The 19,153-nt window shown below is 35.7% G+C and overlaps 1 protein-coding gene across 1 annotated transcript in view; it reads left to right on the top strand.

The window, feature by feature from the left end:
• The window catches only part of LOC115215546 (microtubule-actin cross-linking factor 1), a 318,219-nt gene that overhangs the window by 194,293 nt on the left and 104,773 nt on the right, over positions 1-19,153 (top strand). The window contains 3 exon segments of the mRNA XM_036505700.1: positions 4,805-12,310; positions 17,014-17,160; positions 18,843-18,998. Coding sequence (XP_036361593.1) covers positions 4,805-12,310; positions 17,014-17,160; positions 18,843-18,998 — 7,809 coding nt within the window.

Below are 19,153 nucleotides of genomic sequence, written 5' to 3' on the forward strand. Positions count from 1 at the left end.
GAAACTGTAGAATGCCACAGTAAATGTCCTGCAGTATTTCGTAACAGTGTTTTATGTCCAAGACCATCCAGGGTCAAATTTACCATTCATCCCTCCAAAGTCGATTTGCTTATTTTATGTACTTCTATCAGAATTCACTCAATCAGCTCCTCTCTTTCCTATGTAGCAATGTAATGAATTATTGTTTAGTCCTGAGTGGCCACCACTGTAGAATTGAGACAACCTCCCATTTCACTCTATTTGTTTAGTCCCATGTAAAAGAAAGGAACAAAGATAGCGTCCACTTGTCAAGCTGTAGCAAAGATTGTCAGCGTAGGGAAAGAACTTTAAATAGAAGCTGATACAGCGGGGTCCAGAAGACTCCCTAGAACTGCTTTAGATGACCTCTCTGCTGTTGGTGCCATGATGATATGCACCCAATACATTCTGTAAAGTGATTTGGGATGGGGTGGGGTGGGGTGGGGTGGGGTCACTTGACATATATAGCATATTGATTTCAAATTTTGGCACAAGGCCAGCAATTTTAGGGGAGTGAGTAAGTCAGTTATATCAACCCCAATGTTTAACTGGTACTTATTTTATTGACTCTGCAAGGATCTTGGAAGAATTTCACCTTGGCACAGGAAGATGGATGAAATGCTGTTGAGCATTTTTGCCCAGTGGCTTCAATAAGTCTGGCAACCTGCTGCCTTCAACAACAACATATGTTGTGTGTGTTGGATGGCACTGGGCTACCACAAGACACAGTGGAATGGTGCCATCCAGTTCATACTAGTATGGAAAACCAGGTAATGATGATGATTGAGGTCTTAATCCTTTTTTTGTCATTGTAATCAGGTGTTCAGCCAATACTGAAGAACAGGTGTAAACTCCTACCACACCTGATCTCTCACCTATCTCAAAATTCCTGGTTGTAGCATTTCACTTCAGAACTGTTTTTTGGGGATGTCACAAATATATGATCCATTATATTTCCCCCATCTTTAACTCTCAACGGATGATCATACCACTTCTGTCAATCCTTCCATTTTTGCCTTCTTTTAGCTAAAAACAAGAATATCTTCAAGAATCTCTTTTTCTGTTTTAAGACTCAAATTGATAAGGTTGAATATCAGTGAGGAATTGGGGGTTGATTAACCCTTTAGCATTTAATCTGGTTATATCTGGCCCAAATATTCTCCCTCTTCTATCTTCCGACTGGCCAGAGCTGGCTTCTCGCATCAACCTTACAGTGCAGTTCTAAAAATATACAAAATCCCAAAGTTACAAGATAATGCAGGATTATTTCAAAACAATGTGAGTAGACAGTAATTTCCTTCTATATGTTACACAAACTTGAGACAAAATGATTTCATTGAAGTGTGTGGCTGTGTGACAAGAGGCTTGCTTCCCAACCACTTGGTTCTGGGTTCAGTCCCACTGCTTGGCACGTTAGGTGTCTTCTACAATAGCCAAGGCCTTGTGAGTGGATTTGGTAGATGGAAACTGAAGTAAGTCCGTGTGTCTTTGTGTTTGCACCCCCACCCCACCACCACTTGACAACCAATGCTGGTGTGTTTACGTTCCCATAACTTAGTGGTTCAGCAAAAGAGACTGATAGAATGAGTACCAGGCTAAAAATGGAAAACATAAGTACTGGGGTCAAATTGTTCGACTAAGAATTCTTCAAGGTGATGCCCCAGCATGGCCACAGTCTAATGACTGAAACAAGATTATACACTCACACATTTAATAATAGTTCAATGGACTCTGTTTATTTGAAGTATTTCTGACCCATTTAAAGTAATTTGTTGTCAGAGTTTATATTTTAATTAGCAATTTTTTTCTCTCAAATATAGACTCTCCCCTCTGCTGTTAGTGAAATATTTGCATATGAAAAACATATTTCTTGACCAGTCTATTTTAAATAGTTATTTCTTGGATTTTGTCACAGCAACAGTTAACAATAAGCTACTGTGTACTTTGGCTTGGCACCAGCTAATTCTAACCTCACCACTTTTTTTTTGTTTTTGTGTGTGTGTAGCCATTTTGAAACGTATCATTTCTATCTGTAAAATATCTTGAGAAGCTTCATAAAAGAAAACATTTCTAATGAAGACATACGTTTCTTATTAATGGCTTTTCTGAGTTGGACATTTTACATTTGAATTTGTTTAGCAAAAACAAACAACAAGAATTATAATAATTAAAGATGTAGCAGTTAAAATTATGGCCAGATCTATTTTCACCTGGTGCTGTTACGAGATAACTCGATTATGTCAGGTAGGTAACAGCTTAGCCACCCTGTTGCAATTATTAGTGAACTCATTGATATTTTCCTTTTCATTGGCAATTTCATTAATGTATTCTAACAGTTGTTTTATATTTTGTTTTATATTAAGACTTGTGATTTTAATCTTGTTCTGTTCACCCTAAGAAAGAAAACATCTTCCGTCATTTCATAATTTGCATATCTGCTTTTGTTTTTACATACATCACTCTTCAAATTTAAAAAATTTAACCGGTGTCATTTTAATATTATAGTGTGATCTTTTTTTTTCCCCCTTCCTGCCGAGGTCACCTTTGCCTTTCAATCCCTCGGAGTCGATATAATACCAGTTGAGTACTGAGGTCAATTTTATTGACTTAGCCTCTCCCCCCAAAATTTGAAATCAAATCAGTATTATGAATAAATGTAAGGCAGCAAACTGGTAGAATTATTACCATGATAGAAAAATGCCTAACAGCATTTCTTCCAGTACTTAATGTTCCGAGTTCAAATGCCATCAAGGTTCGCTTTGCCTTTCATCCGTTTAGGGTCAATAAAATCAAGTACAATTGATCACTGGAATCATCATAACTGACTTCTCTTTCCGTTCAAGAAATTGCTGGCATTGTGCCAAAATTAGAAAGAATAATATAAACTTGTCTCTTAGCATTGACTATGCACACACATTTTCCTGAACCTGTGAACTTCAGTTTTATTATTTGGTTAACGAAGGTGATGAGTTGGCAACATCATTAGTGTGTCAGACAAAGGCATTGCTTTGCAGCATTCATTCTGTTTACATTCTGAGTTCAAATCCTGCTGAGGTCAACTTCAGAGTTGATTAGACAAAGTACCAGTCATTTTCTGGGTGAATGTCATCAATTAACCCCACTCCCTTCTCAGTTACTGGTATGGTACCTAAATTAGAAATGATTATTTGGTTAACCTTGTATTTACAAATTGCAACAGTCTTTATTTTTTATTCTTCATCATACGTATTGTTACAACAAATAATGTCCTGTTTTAGGATATTAATTCTTTATTAAATTATTTAAAACTAGTCTAGGTGCAGGCCTGTCTGTGGTAAGAAGTTTCCATCTTGAGCTGGTGTCTTCTATTATATCCCAATCAAAGCCTTTTGTGGGTTTGGCAGGAGGAAACTGAAAGAAGCCTGTCGTATTTGTGTGTGTGTTACTGTCTCCTTTCTTTGACATCATGTGATTGTGAAAAGCAAGTGCCACCATCATGTAAGAGGTGTCTTTCGTTTCCAATTTTTCAAGACATGTCAGGTTACGGGGAAATAATACCTTACTCAGAAACAGGTGAGAGTTGTCAACAGAAAGGACACCTGGCCATGGAAAACCTTCCTCAACAGATTCCATCTGACACATTCGAGCATGGAAAACTGGATGTTGAAATGATGACAGTGAGTCTAATAGTAACCAGACTTTATAAGACGCTGCTTCACCTGCATCTGTTCTGTGTCTGGGCAGGTTTCCTGCTAAATGGCTCACCCAACCCTCACATGCGAAGGTCTGTGCTGATGTTAGGAAATTAATACTTCATACTTGTGAAAATGTTGAATGGAGATGATTTTCAATATTAAAATAGCTCCAAAAGCCGTGAGTTGGCAGAATCGTTAGCCTGCCAGGCAAAATGCTTTGTGGCGTTTTGTCATCTTTATGTTCTGAGTTCAAATTCTGCCAGGGTCAATTTTGCTTTTCATCCTTTTGGGGTCAATAAAATAAGTACCAGTTGAGCACTGAGGTTGATTCAATCAACTTATCCCCTCTCTTGAAATTACTGACCTTGTGCCAAAAATTGAAACCAATATGAAAATAGCTCAGATGTTTGCCATATTTAATTTTCCTGCGTTCATTTGGAAAGATGTGTGGTGAGGTTTATGCCTTGTCTTGTATACAGTTGTAAAAATAGAAGAATAGTACTTCGTTTTTGTATTTTCTAATGCTTTCACTGGTGTGTGAGTTGACCTCTCATTGTTAGTGCATTTTTAAAAGCGAGATGGAGAGTGATAATTAATTTTGTGTGTTTTTTAAAGAGTAGTGGGTGTAAGGCAAGGTAATACCTCATTCCATGTGCTTTTTATAGGTGCTGATGATTATGATAATGATGATGATGAAAGTTCATGTCATGTACTTCTCATAGGATAGTAGGGTGGTGGGCAGCATAATACTTCATTCCATGTACTTTTATAAAAAGTGCTGTGGTGGCTTTCATTCCATGTTCATTAACTTTGAGTTTCTCTTTCATGTTGTTTATTAATTAAAAATTTTTTTTTTCCATTTGGAGAGCATCATTTTCATTGTTTCTTCCTTATTTTTTTTTCCATTCTTTTTTTGATCCTATATTAAGATATTTTGACCTACCATCACCATAAAAAACAATTCTAAGACTATATTAACAAAACAAAGAACAAAATTCATCTGTACATATTTGTATTATATATTTATTGATTTATTTGCCTCTGTTTTTATTTAATTTAGAGTAGGTATGGATTTAATGACTCTTTGTTGAGATATAGATTCTAATTTTCAGGGTAAGAATATGCCTCCCAATCCAAAAGGTCAAGGTCTTTGTGAGAAATCTTCAACAGTTGTGACAAAAGAACAAAATCTGACAGGTTTTCACCATTCCATTCCAAATGGCTTTCATAGTTCCAATTCCTCCACCACAGACAGCAGTGAGGATATTGATGAGCATCCTTACAGCTTTTCCCAATCAAATCTGAACGATCAATATATTACATCCCGTCCCGTTGTATCTGGTGATTGTCCCTATGTGTCCAATCTCGACTGCTATTGCAAGAACTTTATTAAAGGATTTTGGGATCCTCTTAGTTGTAAATTTGCTCACCCATCTCATATGGAATTACTCAACCTTCACCAAAGTTTAGAATCTGGTTTACTCTATGGACCTAGCGTGACTCTTCGTTTGGACCCCTCATCTTCGATTAGTTTAGAGCAAGCTATTCTATCAGGACAGGTTCACATCGATAATGGAAACTTAATCGTTAGTAACAGTAATTTGCAATATTCTCTGGCATCGGCTTTCAAAGAAAGAATTATTTGTTTGGAACACCCTGAAATAAAGGAATCAGAGTTTTTCCAATTTCGTAATAAAATTGGTCCTGGTTTATTTGACCTTATCAAGACAGGGTCTGCTACAGCAGCAACCAGAATATTAGATGTGAAAAACCAAGAATTTATTAATCTCGCCACTGCTAACGACAGACATCTGTTTGATATTCAGACTGGGCAGATTCAGAATTCTTCATTGAAGAAATGGCTGGACTGGAATGAAGCCCTGCAAAAAGGTTTTATAGTTGACAAGATTGAAACCTCCATTGCTGATCTGGTACACGAAGGGAATTTTGATAGTTCCAATTATTTGTTTAAGGAAAGCACCACAGGAAAATGGTATACTCTGGATGAGATGATAAGTTTTCAATATTTGAGCCTATATTCTGAAGAAGTTGTAAATACAAAATCCAATCAAATCGTTTCAATAAGGGAAGCTTTCTGTGAAAATATTCTCCATTCAAATACTGTTGGCTGTTTTTATCTTGATCTGAATAAGAACAGGCAACTAACTATCACTGAAGCTGTAAACAAAGAATTCTTAATCTCCCGTAAGCTTAAAATGTTGCTTCATGAACAACCCCAACATCATGAACAACTCCAACACAATCCGTCTGATGTAATTTTGAATTCAAATTTTACAACTGATAATATTCAGCTTAACTCTGATAAAATTACTACATCGCCATCTCTCCGAAGACGCTCTTCAATGCCGACTCTTTCTTCCAAAAGAAGAACATCAGTCTCCACTCTGAGAAGAGAAAGTCTGTCTTTATGTACCCCTCTCTTGGCAGAAAATGCTGACAATTCAGTGACTTTAGATGAGGCTATCCTTACTGGCCTCTACAACCCAATAAAAAATACTGTGACTTACCCATCAAATGAATCCGTTCCTTTATCAACTGCTATAGATGATGGATTTATAAGAATGGAATCTCTCGTTAGAGACCCTGTAAGTTGGGATGTGATGATTCTTAATGAAGCCATATCCAAACGGCTTATTGATGTGGATTCTGGTAAAATGATGGATGCTCAAAGTCAAGCTATTGCTTTGAACTTTGCCCTTGAGAAAGGGTTGATTGTGAGATGCCGTTCACCATTAAAATTATCTCTCACCGAAATGTTTGATGAACTTTTCAATGAAGATACTAATCTGTTTCTAAATCCAAACACTAATGAAGAAATTTCATTTTCTGATGCAATCAATATTGGATTGATTGATATTGATCTGGTACGAGTGCGGAATGATGATGGTGAAGCTTGTAGCTTCAGTTCTGCTCTCGAAAATAACTTGTTCAATGCTGAAAGGTCAGAGTTATCCTATCGAGGGACTGAATACTCTTTGATTGAGGCCATAGATAAAGGATTGATTCTTGATATTTCCTCACAGCCGGGCCTTACACTTCAGGAAGCTTTTGAAGAAGGAATTTATGATCCTCGTAAAAAGAGATTTGCTGATCCCTCTTCCTCACTCCCAAGTTCGTTTATGAATGCTTTAGAATTTGGACTTCTAGACAAAAATTCTATCACTGTTCGAGATGTAAATTCTCAAACTCTTTTAACTGTGAGTGGTGGAATTCTACAGGGGATTATAAGTGCTTCTGATGGTTCCTACATTACACCTTCAAAATGTTACCCTCTAGAAGAAGCAATACGCAAAGGTTTAATTCTTCAAGATAAAGGTACGCCAGAAATTACTCTTATAGAAGCTGTTAAACTCGGTATCTATAATCCAGAATCCTGTAAATTTATGAATCCAAAATCAGGAAAGATTGAAAATTTGCAGGAAGCTGTGAGCAGTGGTTTACTAATGATTGATCAAATTACAATTAAACATGAAGATCATTTTCTGACCATTGATGAAGCGGTTCAAAAGGGAATTTTGAATGTTGAAGATGTTAAGATTAAGTCTAATGGTAAAGATCTTGACTTGAAAGAAGCTGTTGATGCTGGCATCATCAGACTTGCCACGGACCAATCTGCAGTTGGTCTTGTCACTGCTATTCAATCTGGCTTTTTTGATCAGGATTTAAAGAATGTTATTGATCCAATATCAGGAAAACAAATTGATATTCAAGATGCTATAGATATTGGGTTGATAAATTCAAAGCTAACATTAGTGAAAAAATCCAGCAACGAATCTTTTTCACCATTAAATCAAGCCATTGATCAAGGCTGGTTTGACAGTGTAAAAGGAACTCTTTGTAATTCTGAGGGGTCTTGTGTTGATCTTTCTACAGCCCTTAGTAATAATCTTATATCAGATATCTCAAATAACATTAGTCTGAATGAGGCTATTGAGCTGGGATTTTTCCAGGAGGACACTAATTCAGTTTACAACATCCATACACAAGCTTTCATTCCATTGAAGGAAGCAGTGGAGTCTCATGTCTTATCTGATAAGGATCGTTTTATGTTCCCTGATCACCCCAGCCCACTATCCATTCTGCAAGCCATAGAGGCAAATGTTTTAGACTCTTCTGGTACATTTATTTCTCAAAATAGAAGCTATACACTAGCTGAAGGGCTAAAAACTCAGAAAGTCTTACCTTGCAATAATTTGAATGGTAAACAAATGATAGATTCACCCCAACTTCATCAAAATAGTGAAATGGGATTTTTGAAAGATCCATTGGTATGGGATGTTCATTTAAAATGCTACATTCCTTTTAAAACTGCTGTTAAAAAAAGAATTTTAAATCCTGAAAATTTTACTTTATCCATTCCTGGAAACCAGCATCTTTCTTATAAAGAAGCTTTAGAAGTTTGTTATATCATTGATGCTGAGAAACCAAAACTCAGTTTAAAAGCAGCCTATGAATATGGAGTATTTGATCCTCAGAGACAGATGTTTTGGGATCCTAGAATAGATGACCACAAGAATTTAACTGATTCTTTATCAAGTAATCTAATTGATGGACAGACATCTTTGATTAAACATCCTGAAACTGGGTCTGTATTCACACTGTATGAAGCTTTAGAAAAGGGGGTGATTAGCAGTAAGACAATGTCACTGCTAAATAAATCTAAAAAGACAAGAATTTCTTTGGAAAAAGCTGTTAAATCCGGGTCTATATTTACCATTCCTGACCAACAAATTGACTTGGGAAGAGCAGTAAACATGAAACTTTTTGATTCCAATTCTAGTTGCATGTTGAACACTTCAACAGGAAAAAGGCAGACATTGAAGGAAGCCATTGCTTCAGGTTTTATAAATATCAACCATACATTCGTTTCAGCTGACACCAAACAGCCTTTGTTATTGTCCAGCATTATTGAGGACAACATGTTTGATCTAACAACAGGATGTCTTATTCAATCTGGCATCAGTTTAACTTTACAAGATGCTGTGTTGAAAGGAATTATATTTGATCAGTTAAAGCCTTCAGAATTAAATAATGAATTGGAAAAGACAAAAAAGGCATTTCCTGATGTCATTTCAAAAGGAATGGCACTTGACAATGGGCACGGTGTGATGCCAAATAATTTCCAAAATGGTCTAGAAACTTCACAAGTTGCACCTCAGATATTCTTTCCAGTTTCAAATGGCGTTTCATCAAACTTTGTTCACACCATTCAAGATACACCTTCTATTGAACAAAACCCATCATTGGACAACAGCTCTCTACATTCTCCAGAAACTTTGCAAAGTAAACTTTCTAATGTGCCAACTCCATTGTTGAATGATAATTTACCAAAAAGTAAAGAATTGTTGCAAGATGCAAGTGCTATGTCAAAGAATCCAAAATCTATGACATTTGCTGAATCACAACTTAAGCCAGAAAACATTTCCATAGGAAATGCAGTTAATAATGCAGAAGTGGCGCCATTAAAAAGTATTTCAAACTCCTCGCAACAGGCCTTGCTGAATCCTACTTTCACAGTTGATGTTAAGCATCCAGATTTAGAGAACTCTTCATCGAATATACAAGAATTGTTTCAAAATCCACATTCTGAAGGAGTTGCAGTAAATGAAGCCAATTCTATTGCACTTCCTAAGAATCCTGTTGGCGGTCAAGAAACTTTGCAGGATGCTTTTTCTAAAGGAACAGTACTTGACCAGTCATCACAGCAAGCCACAGTTCCCAGAAGAACTGGATCAAAAGAAGAAGCATCTCCAAGACTACCTGATAGTTTACCAAGAAACCCAGAAAATCAACAGGTTAAACTTTCTGAAGGAATACAACTTAATAAGGATTTACTTGATACTTACCAAAAAGACCAAGAAATGACCCAAATCTCAAATTCTGTTCCAAATATTTCTGATAAAGCAGACTTGACAGCATTTCCTAATATTGGCCCAAAGAATCAAAAGCAAACACAAGATTCGGCTTGTAAAGAAACAGGAGGAATAACAACACTCGATAGTTCATTAGGGATGCAGGAAGCTTTCCATCCTGTGGCTTCCAAAAACACTGTATTTAATGAGGTACTAGACACATCACTGTCTGTTAATACATTAAAGAATCAGCCAACACTGCAAGACTCGACCTCCTTAAGAACTGTTTCTGATAAGGTTGAATGTATAGGAATGTCTGAAAGTTCGAGAGACGAGCAAACTTTACAGAATGCAACTGCTATAAAAACTGTATCCAAGAAGGTAGAAAGTGCAGATGTGTCTGATAGCATATTAACAGATCATGGAACCATCCAAAACACGACACCAGCAAGGATTTTGTGTGATATAGAAGAATACACAGAAGGGGCCGATACTTGCATTAGAACTCAAGAATTCCTTACAGTTTTTAAAGAAGTTATAGTGAAAGACTCTCTCTCTAAAATGCAACCTCTCAAATACCTAAAAGAACCAGAAACTTGGCAGGATGAACTTAAAAGAAATGTCTTTAATAAGGGTGAGTCTACAACACCACCTTGTGGTTCTTCAAGGAATCAAGAAAGTTTGCCATGTACAACATCAATAGGAACTGATTCTGATAAAACTGATTCTGCGTCCTTGTCTGATAATTTCTTGAGAGATCAGAGAACTGAGAAAGAAACCATTTCTAATGGAATTTTATTGGACAGTAAAAGTTTTGTTGAACCAGAGAATAAAGTAGTTGTGGCTGATGATATGAAAATGCTTCCTGATGAAAGGGCAAATTCTAAAAGTACCTTAATTCTGCAGGAAATGAAGCCTGAATTGTGCAGTTTGTCTTTAATTAAAAATTCTTCAGCATCTGATGAAAAGATCATGCTGAATAAAGTACCGAAATTCATACCCCAGAATATTTCAGTGAGCAGTGATGTGTCCAATGTCCTAGCGTCTGCCACAGAGCAACCATTACAAAGTCCCATATTACTCTATAACCCAGAACTTTCTCAACTGATGTTGCCATTAAATTTGAAGTGTTCTAAACCTGAAGCAACTTTGAATGATTATCTTGACAAAGGTTTGTATCAACCCGAGACAGGGTTTTTAATAGACCCCAACACTGGTAACTCTATGACAATACTGAATGCTTTGAAACTAGAACTTTTGAATCCTTTAGCTGATGAGATTTTGTGTCCTCAGACTCGAGAAACTATGAACATCCTTGTTGCCAATTCAATTGGCCTTTTATCATTGGAGAAAGGTAAATTTAAACACCCTGTGTCTAATGAAGTTATGAACCTTTATGATGCCAAAAAGAAGGGGTGGATTTCAAAGGAGGATAAAGGGTTAAAGGCTCAAAATGCTGATCTAAGCCATTCTACAAATTCCAGTATGTCTGCAGGTGATAAAACTAACAACACTTATTCTGATTTGAATAATTCTGAGATAGAAAATATGAAACTAGAAGAGGCTTTTGCTTCTGGAATGCTAAGTCGATCAAATTCTCAAGTGATTGACCCTGATACTGTGCAATCAATTACTCTAAGAAGAGCTGCTAGTTTGGGTCTTATTGATATCAAAACTGGTATATTTAAAAACCCACAGACAGGGCAGTGCATGAGTTTGGCTGAAGCCCTTCACCAAGGTTTCATCATTAGTCCAAGTGGACTGACCCTATACAGTGCTGTTGATCAGGCTCTTTATGATAAAGAGCTTGGGCTTTTCTGTGACCCTTACTCTGGAAAACACAATGATCTCGCTACTGTTGTTCAAAATGGTTTGATCACAGCCAGTTGTATGGAAATTCGAGACCTTAATCAGGATTCCATCATAAATCTTCAAGAAGCTATCAAAAGAGGTATAATCGATCCTCATAAGGGAACTTATATTACTCCAGGGGATCACAAAAAGCTGGACTTCATTGAAGCAATAGCAGCAGGATTAATAGTGAGCAACAGCACACGAGAAGGGTTGAAAGATTCTAATAATGCAGACTTCACAGAAACAACCTCATCAGAAGCGGAGCCGATTCTTTCAGTTGATTCAAACCAAACTTCTCAGGGAACACCTGAGAATGCTGCTAAACCCTATTTGGAAAACAACCTGCCACAGAAACCCCTTGAAAGGGTTTCTCACTCAGATAATAAGGATAAACAACTTCCTCTGAATGGTTTACCTTCACATACAGACAAGAATATGGCGGAATCATTTGAAACTACAGTACCTTCCAAACAAACTTCAGATATTCTGCATACAGAAGAATTTGCTGAAAATCCAGAATTTAAGAAACCAATAAATGATGCCACAAAAGAAGCAATACAATTGTCTCTTCCTGATGGTCTGCCTGAAAGTGGATTGTCTGCCTCTCTGTCGCCGGTGTCATCTAACAGAATAGAAACTGTTGTTCCATCTGCTATTCAGTCCTCTCCAGATTTCTCAGCAGATAAAACTAACCAAATGCCATTTACTGACAAACCCCACCCTCAGCCAACTGAACCAATACAATTAACAGATTCTAAGCAAACTAGCAGCAATAAGGAACCTAACCTTCTTGCAAATAAGACGGAAAACAATGTATTCCTGAGAGAGAAAAAAGATGTCAAACCACGACCAAATTCTTGGAATCAGTTTTGGCAACAGTCTAGCTGTAAGGTATGGTTCTCCTTGGAATGGACTTGTTGAAGGCTTTCATGATGTGGTTTTTGCTTCATGTTTCTGAACTAACCTACTGAAAAATTCCTGTACTAACATTATGTACAGGTGCCATGGGCCTGGTTTGTGAAGCAAGAGCAGTTAGTTGAATTCCGGCAACAATCTCTCAATGGCCATTTTGTTTAACTTGCCCTCAACACAGTTGTCTGAATACTGTTTTACTAATGCTTTGAAAGCATCGATATTATAGTTTACTGACTTAATTTTTACTGATTGCTGCTTAGATTTCCTTTACCAGATTTGTTCTAATGTTTCTCAAACTTTCTATATGTATACATATAAGATTTCTTTTTTTTTTTTTCTCTTGTAATCTCCGTCTCTGTCTACCTCTAGCATGTTGATTCATTCTATTCCCATCGTTGGTGGATATCTGTGTTAATATATGTGCTTTGAGTGGAAGTTTTTAAAAGCATGTCTACATCTTGCTCATATCAAAATGTCAAGTCTTGCCTATTAAACACTTCAGTACCATTCATATCTTGCAACTCTATTTTTAGTGAATATGGACAAGTATTTTCTTTTTCTCTTTTTTTAAAAAAAGATTTCCTAAAACAATTTGGGGGAATAATGATTATTAGTTCGTTAGCTTTCAGTGTAGATTAAGTGATTGGATGTTTATTTATTCATAGCTCATGTAAAACAGATATCTCATATCATTTCCAGTCTTCTCATGTTTTTTCCACAAATTCTTATTCCATTTACTGTTGTGTCTGGGGAGAATCAAATCCAAAAATGAAATATTATTCCATTTAATCGTTTCATAATTTTTCAATCAACATTCTTTGCAATTGAGGAGTTCTTACATTGTGATTTTTTTTTTTACAAACATAAATTACTTTATTCATTTAACCATTCTTTAAACCAGAAACAAATGATTGGGAGGGAAAAAACTAGAGAGAAAAATATCCTCATTTATTTTACATTTCTTTCATTTCCTTTTTTTTTTAAGTTACCAATTCCACGGAATTATTTGTCTTTGTGTTATAATCCTTTACATACAAATATATTTCAAAGAATTTCTTTCTTTTTTTTCTTCTTTCTCTTCTCATTTCAAAATATATCCTTAGAAAACTTGCAAACCTAAAAGATTTGCTTTTTCTTTCTTCCTTATTTCTCTTTCCAATAAATGAACAAAAAAATCAATATTTTTATTTTTGATATGAACTCGATGCAGTTTTCTTCCCATTTTCATTATTTTTTTGCATGCGTTTCTGTGCGCGCGATATTCTAAAAGCCTAAGTGTCTTTTATTTTATGTTCATCTTAAACCACTCTTTACCCTTTTCTTTGTCTTTATTCCTCTTTCCCCACCATTTAATACATCTTCGTCCAAGTGTGTGTTTTTTTTTGTCCTTTTTTTGCCATCATTAAAATAACTGATTTTTGTGTTGGTAACAAATTTCGATATGACTTATATTGAAACATCCTGTAACATCTTGAACCAATATGAAGAAGCTACAAGATGTGAAACCCTCCTCCAACACCTTTTCCCTATATCTCTCACTCATTTTTATTTCCTATTTAACAATGAAAGCTTTGTTTTACAAGTTATTGTGGACGAACTGGATATCCAATTATAAACAAAAAAAAACATTTAATAACCCTTTGTTAGGTTGGTGCTGATTTTTGTTTGTTTTCTCTTAATTTAATTTTTCATAAATAATTACATTGCTTTGGTATGCTTTCATTTTCAATTAATATTTGTTGTTTTTTTGTTTTTTTTAACCTATAGAAACATTTTTACTTCAATTTGCTGCGACATAGGTGTAACACTTAGCATTAGCTCCCCAATCCCCTCCTCCCTTGCATGCATACAATTAGAAATAGACACAGCATGGAAATAAATTCTAGAGTTTCTTATCTGAGCATTTCAAATATGCTTTTATTTTACCATTCTCATATTTAATCATTTTTGCAGAAATTCTATTCAGTTTTTTTATTGTTGTTATTTTTCCCCCCTAATTTGTTTGAAATCAATTAAAAAAGAATTAAATTTATTTTGAACATATTTCTAGCCTCAAATTCCAAATAATTTGTTTCTGAATCTGAATTTTCTTTTTAAAGAAACAAAAGACATGACTGTCTTCTGGTTTTAAGATCAAAAAAGTGTGGTGAGTTGACAGGAAGAGGATAGAAGATCTCTTCACAGTATATTCAGCTTTCACCTCTCTACAGTCTAGTTTCAATACCTGTCCGGGTTACTTTCATCTTTCTTCAGTCCATGGTTAATAATACATACCTGTAATATACTAGGTAACTAGCACTCTGTCAGTTACAACAATGAAAGTTCCAGTTGATCCAATCAACAGAACAGCCTGCCCGTGAATTAACATGTAAGTGGCTGAATATTCCACAGACATGTGTACCCTTAACATAGTTCTCAGAGAGATTTAATATGACACAGAATGTGACATGGCTGGCTCCTTGAATTACAGGTACAATTCAGTTTTGCCAACTGTTCAGGGACATAAGGTGCCTCACTCAAAGACACAAGGTGCCACCAAGAATCAAACTCTCAACCTTATGACTGTGAGCTGAATGCCCGAACCACCAAGCGACACACCTTTGCAACATACTAAGGGTACCAATTGAGTCAATTCTATTCCTTCCCCTGCAAAACTGTGCCCTTCTTTTTGTGCAAAATGTAAGCAATGTCTGCTGTAAAAATGAATTTTGCTTCACATCCCACCACATGTGGTTGATGTGCTTGCTGGTGCACACCGTGCCTTTCGGTTGAATGCTGATATAATAAATATAAATGTACAGACTTTAGTCTGCTTCTAGACATAGACTGTAATCTGATTCAGTCTTTGTTCCTCAGTGTTTATTACTAAATTTGTAAACAAGGCAGCAAGCTTGCAGAATCCTGAGCAGACCAGACAAAATGCTTGGTGGTATTTCTTCTGGCGCTTTATGAAATTTTGCCAAAGTTGACTTTGGCTTTCATCCTTACATCCTTAGTCGATAAATTAAGTGCCAGTTCAGCACCACTTATTAGATGTGAAAATAAATTACTATCAGATTGTGTCATGATAATTTCAGAACAGAAATGTTATAAAGAAAATTTATCATCTTTGAGATTGGTGTTTAGCGCTTGACTGATGTATCCAAAAATCATTAGAATCAAAATGATATGAGGCCTTAAAATGCAAAGTGTTTTGAAGAGAATATTTGGATTTGAATTTCTGTTTTAATCCTAAGACCTTAATCAGTTTGATGGACCAAAAACCTCAATTAGAAATATCTAGTGAGATATCAAGAGATTCTCTCTGATGTTCTTGAGATGAGCTCCTGATATGCCACCATGTTATTAATTTTGCTTCAAGAATATTTTGTTGTACCATCAAATAAATACTGTATTATTTTAGATCTGTGTGTATTTATTTAATGCATGCATTAAACTCTGAATTACATATAAATCTGCATTTGTTGGGGTAGAGGAGAACCAATATCAGTTGTTGGCTGAGACAACAGTAGACTTGTTCTCTCATTGTCTGGTTTCTTCAGCAAAGTGTAGCAGTGAAGCCTTGTATTTCTGGTTTACTTTTAATGAAAGAATTTAAGATATTTGCTTTTTAGTTGTAAAGTGTATGTTTTATATATATATATATATATATATATAATGTGTGTCTATGTGTACACATGTATTCCAGAAAAAGGCATTTGGTAATAATACTTCAATAAGAGTATATTGGCTGATATTGAAGTGATTTCAGTTTGGTCAGGGGACCAATTCCCAATTTTTTTCAAGCCTTTTAGCTCAGGGTCAACAATTAACTTTAAGCTCTCAAGCTTTGTACCACAAAGAGGAATGGCTCACTATTGTAAGTAGTGTGAAATTCCTGACTGTCTCTGTTTTTATTTTAAGATCAGGGAGTTTTTTTTTAAAGGTCACTCTGCTATGTTCAGGTCTTCCAATGGTTCTTCCATTGTTATGTCCATTTATTTCGGTCAGATTGAAGCTGAATGAATGATATTTGTTGCAAAATAAATACCAACTGTCCAACCTCATTATTATTATTACATCATATTGTGAAATATAAGATACAGAATTTTAATAGTAACATTATTTAATGTTGTTTAAAGATTTCTTTCTGATGAGTGTGCTTAACTTTTGCTTGTCATTCCACCTTTACTGCGCTTTCACTGTCAGACAATTTGTTTTGCACTGGACACGGTTTTAGAACAGAAATAGTACCCCCCCCTCGCACACACACACACACACACACACACACTTATTCATCTCTTTGTTTGCATCATTGCACCACTCCTTTCTTTCTCTCATAATTTCACACATCACTGCACAATAGAACAATCATCAGAACTCTTATTCCAAATTTTCACCCAGAGGCATCTGAGTAGCAGAAGGTGTGGGGTGGGAGAGAAGGTATTATTGTCATGCTTGTATTATTGATTGGTAAATAATCAAAGATTTAAAGAAATGTTGGTCATGATCCTAATTAGTTGTTTAGGTATAAAATTTTTGTACAACTTATATGTTGTTAGTCACTGATCCAGGGCTAAATTTTTTCTTTCAATGTTCATTATGTTTATTACATTTAATTAATTAATGTGTTCGGATTCTGATTTTTGTTTTGTTTTTTGTTTTTTATTTCTCTCTAACATCTTTGCCGTTGCCTACAGGGTCGTCTTCCAGACTCTTACGACAGACTTCTGCAAGAACTAAACTCTGAACTGAATTGGTTTACTGATGCTGAACAACTGCTTAAAGAAGACTCTGCAGTTAGTTGCAACATTAAGGAATTGACTGGACAGCGAGATGCACAAAAGGTAAGTCCTTCCAAATAATTTTAATGCATAAAGTTTATGGGGTTTTGAATCTTAGTTTTATCTGTTTTCCAAGGTCGAATCATACAAAGTACCAGTAATAACCTGTGGTTAATTCAGTCAACTGTATTTCCTTTCTTTTCTTTTTTGTCTTTGTGTGTGCAATCATAACACTGTTACATATTCATCATCAGAGTTTTAGAGTAGCTGATTTAAGTCTTTTGAGTACTGAGTAAAATATTTTGTGGTATTTGGTTATGGCTCTTTATATTTTGGGTTCAAATCCTACCAATGTCAATGTTGCTTTTCATTATGTGCAGAGTAAATCAATTATTTCCACTTTCTGTACCTTTTTCATTCTCTCTTTCTCTCTCTCTCCATTCATATCCAAAATAGAGACAACTACCAACATTCCCATATGGTCCACCTGAAAATTGTAAAGAGATCTCTTTGCATGAAACCATTGGTGATCAAAGTGAAAAACCTTTCATGTTCCAAACACCAGCTTTTATAATGAGTTGTTTTACTTCCTTATCTTCAAGACTATTTATAAGCAAAGACAATTCAACAGAAATATAGATCGTTTTTAGTCCTGTAACTCTAAAACTCGTTTCAAAGTTTTTTTGTTTAAATTAAAAGCATCTGCTCCAGTTTTATGTAAGAACATTTTTATGATCCAAACAATATTTGCATTTATCTATAAATGTAAAAGTGGAGGCACATGGTTTACAGTTTAGGGTGTTGAACTCATTATTGTAAGAATGTAGTTTTGATACCTGGACTGGGCAATGCATTGTTCTTGAGTAAAACACTTCATTTCGTGTTACTCCACTCCATTCAGCTGGTAAAATTGAGGAAATATGTGAAGGACCAGCATTCCATTCAGAGAGGAATATGTACACTAGAAAAACCCAGAAACCAGCCCCTATGCTCCTTATCAAGTGAAGTGGACTATCCATAAATGTAAAAAATTTAGTTTTCATTAAATCCTCCCAAATTCATCCTCACCATGAAGGTCCACTCTTATACTCCATCACCACTATTTAAATCTGTTTCGGGCTCCACCCTGGTTCTTCCCACCCACCCTTCTATAGCGCAGATAGCTGTGTAAATCCTCTACAACAAGTAACCTGTTCTGTTCTGGACCCTTCTCTCATACTTAAATTGATCATCTTCTGCCGTCCTATTGCAGAGCCCCACTTCTCCAACTCTTGAATATTTCCAAATCTAATTGAAATATATTTCTATTAAGTTTGCATTGGTTAGTATTGATCATGTGACTGCACAGGTAGAGGCAGGCTTGGATGAAGGCTCTTTTTTGTCCTTTCTCACCTGGAGCAAAAACCACAGCCTGAGGACCTATGCAAGCTTGGCATCTGTGTTGTTGCACTTGTTATTGTTAGGACCCAATAGGCTGGAAGAAATGCATGACAGCCCTTCCAGCACACAGACACACAGCTCCACTACCCTGGTTTGTCACTTTTATTGACCCCCAAAATGATTAAAGCTAAAGTTAACCTGGGTGGGATTTGAACTCACTGTGCAGAAATTTGCTGCAAATACTACAAAGTATTCTATCCACTGTTCTAATGTCTGCCACGTTTGTGAAACTTGTCTATTAATTTCATTGAGAAATGCAATCAGAAGAACTTTCTGACTCAATGTTGTAATGTTTCCATCTACAGACGCATCATGCAGAAATCCTTGACCACCAACAACCAGTACTTTCTCTTGTCTTCCAAGCTGAACAAATCTTGGAACACTACCAAGAAGAAATTACTCCAGAGCAAGTTGATGCACTAAAAACCATTTCTGTGTCCCTTAAAGACCTAATGGAAAAGGTTGGTATTTATGTTGATTTTTAATTTTTATAAATATATATATATATAATATATATATATATATATATATATATATATATCAAAATCAAATCTGATGACTGGCATCCGTGCTAGCGGGCTGCAAAGAGCACCATACGAGTGTGATCGCTGAAAAA

Source organism: Octopus sinensis, linkage group LG9, assembly GCF_006345805.1.
Source record: "Octopus sinensis linkage group LG9, ASM634580v1, whole genome shotgun sequence".
Lineage (NCBI taxonomy): Eukaryota > Metazoa > Mollusca > Cephalopoda > Octopoda > Octopodidae > Octopus > Octopus sinensis.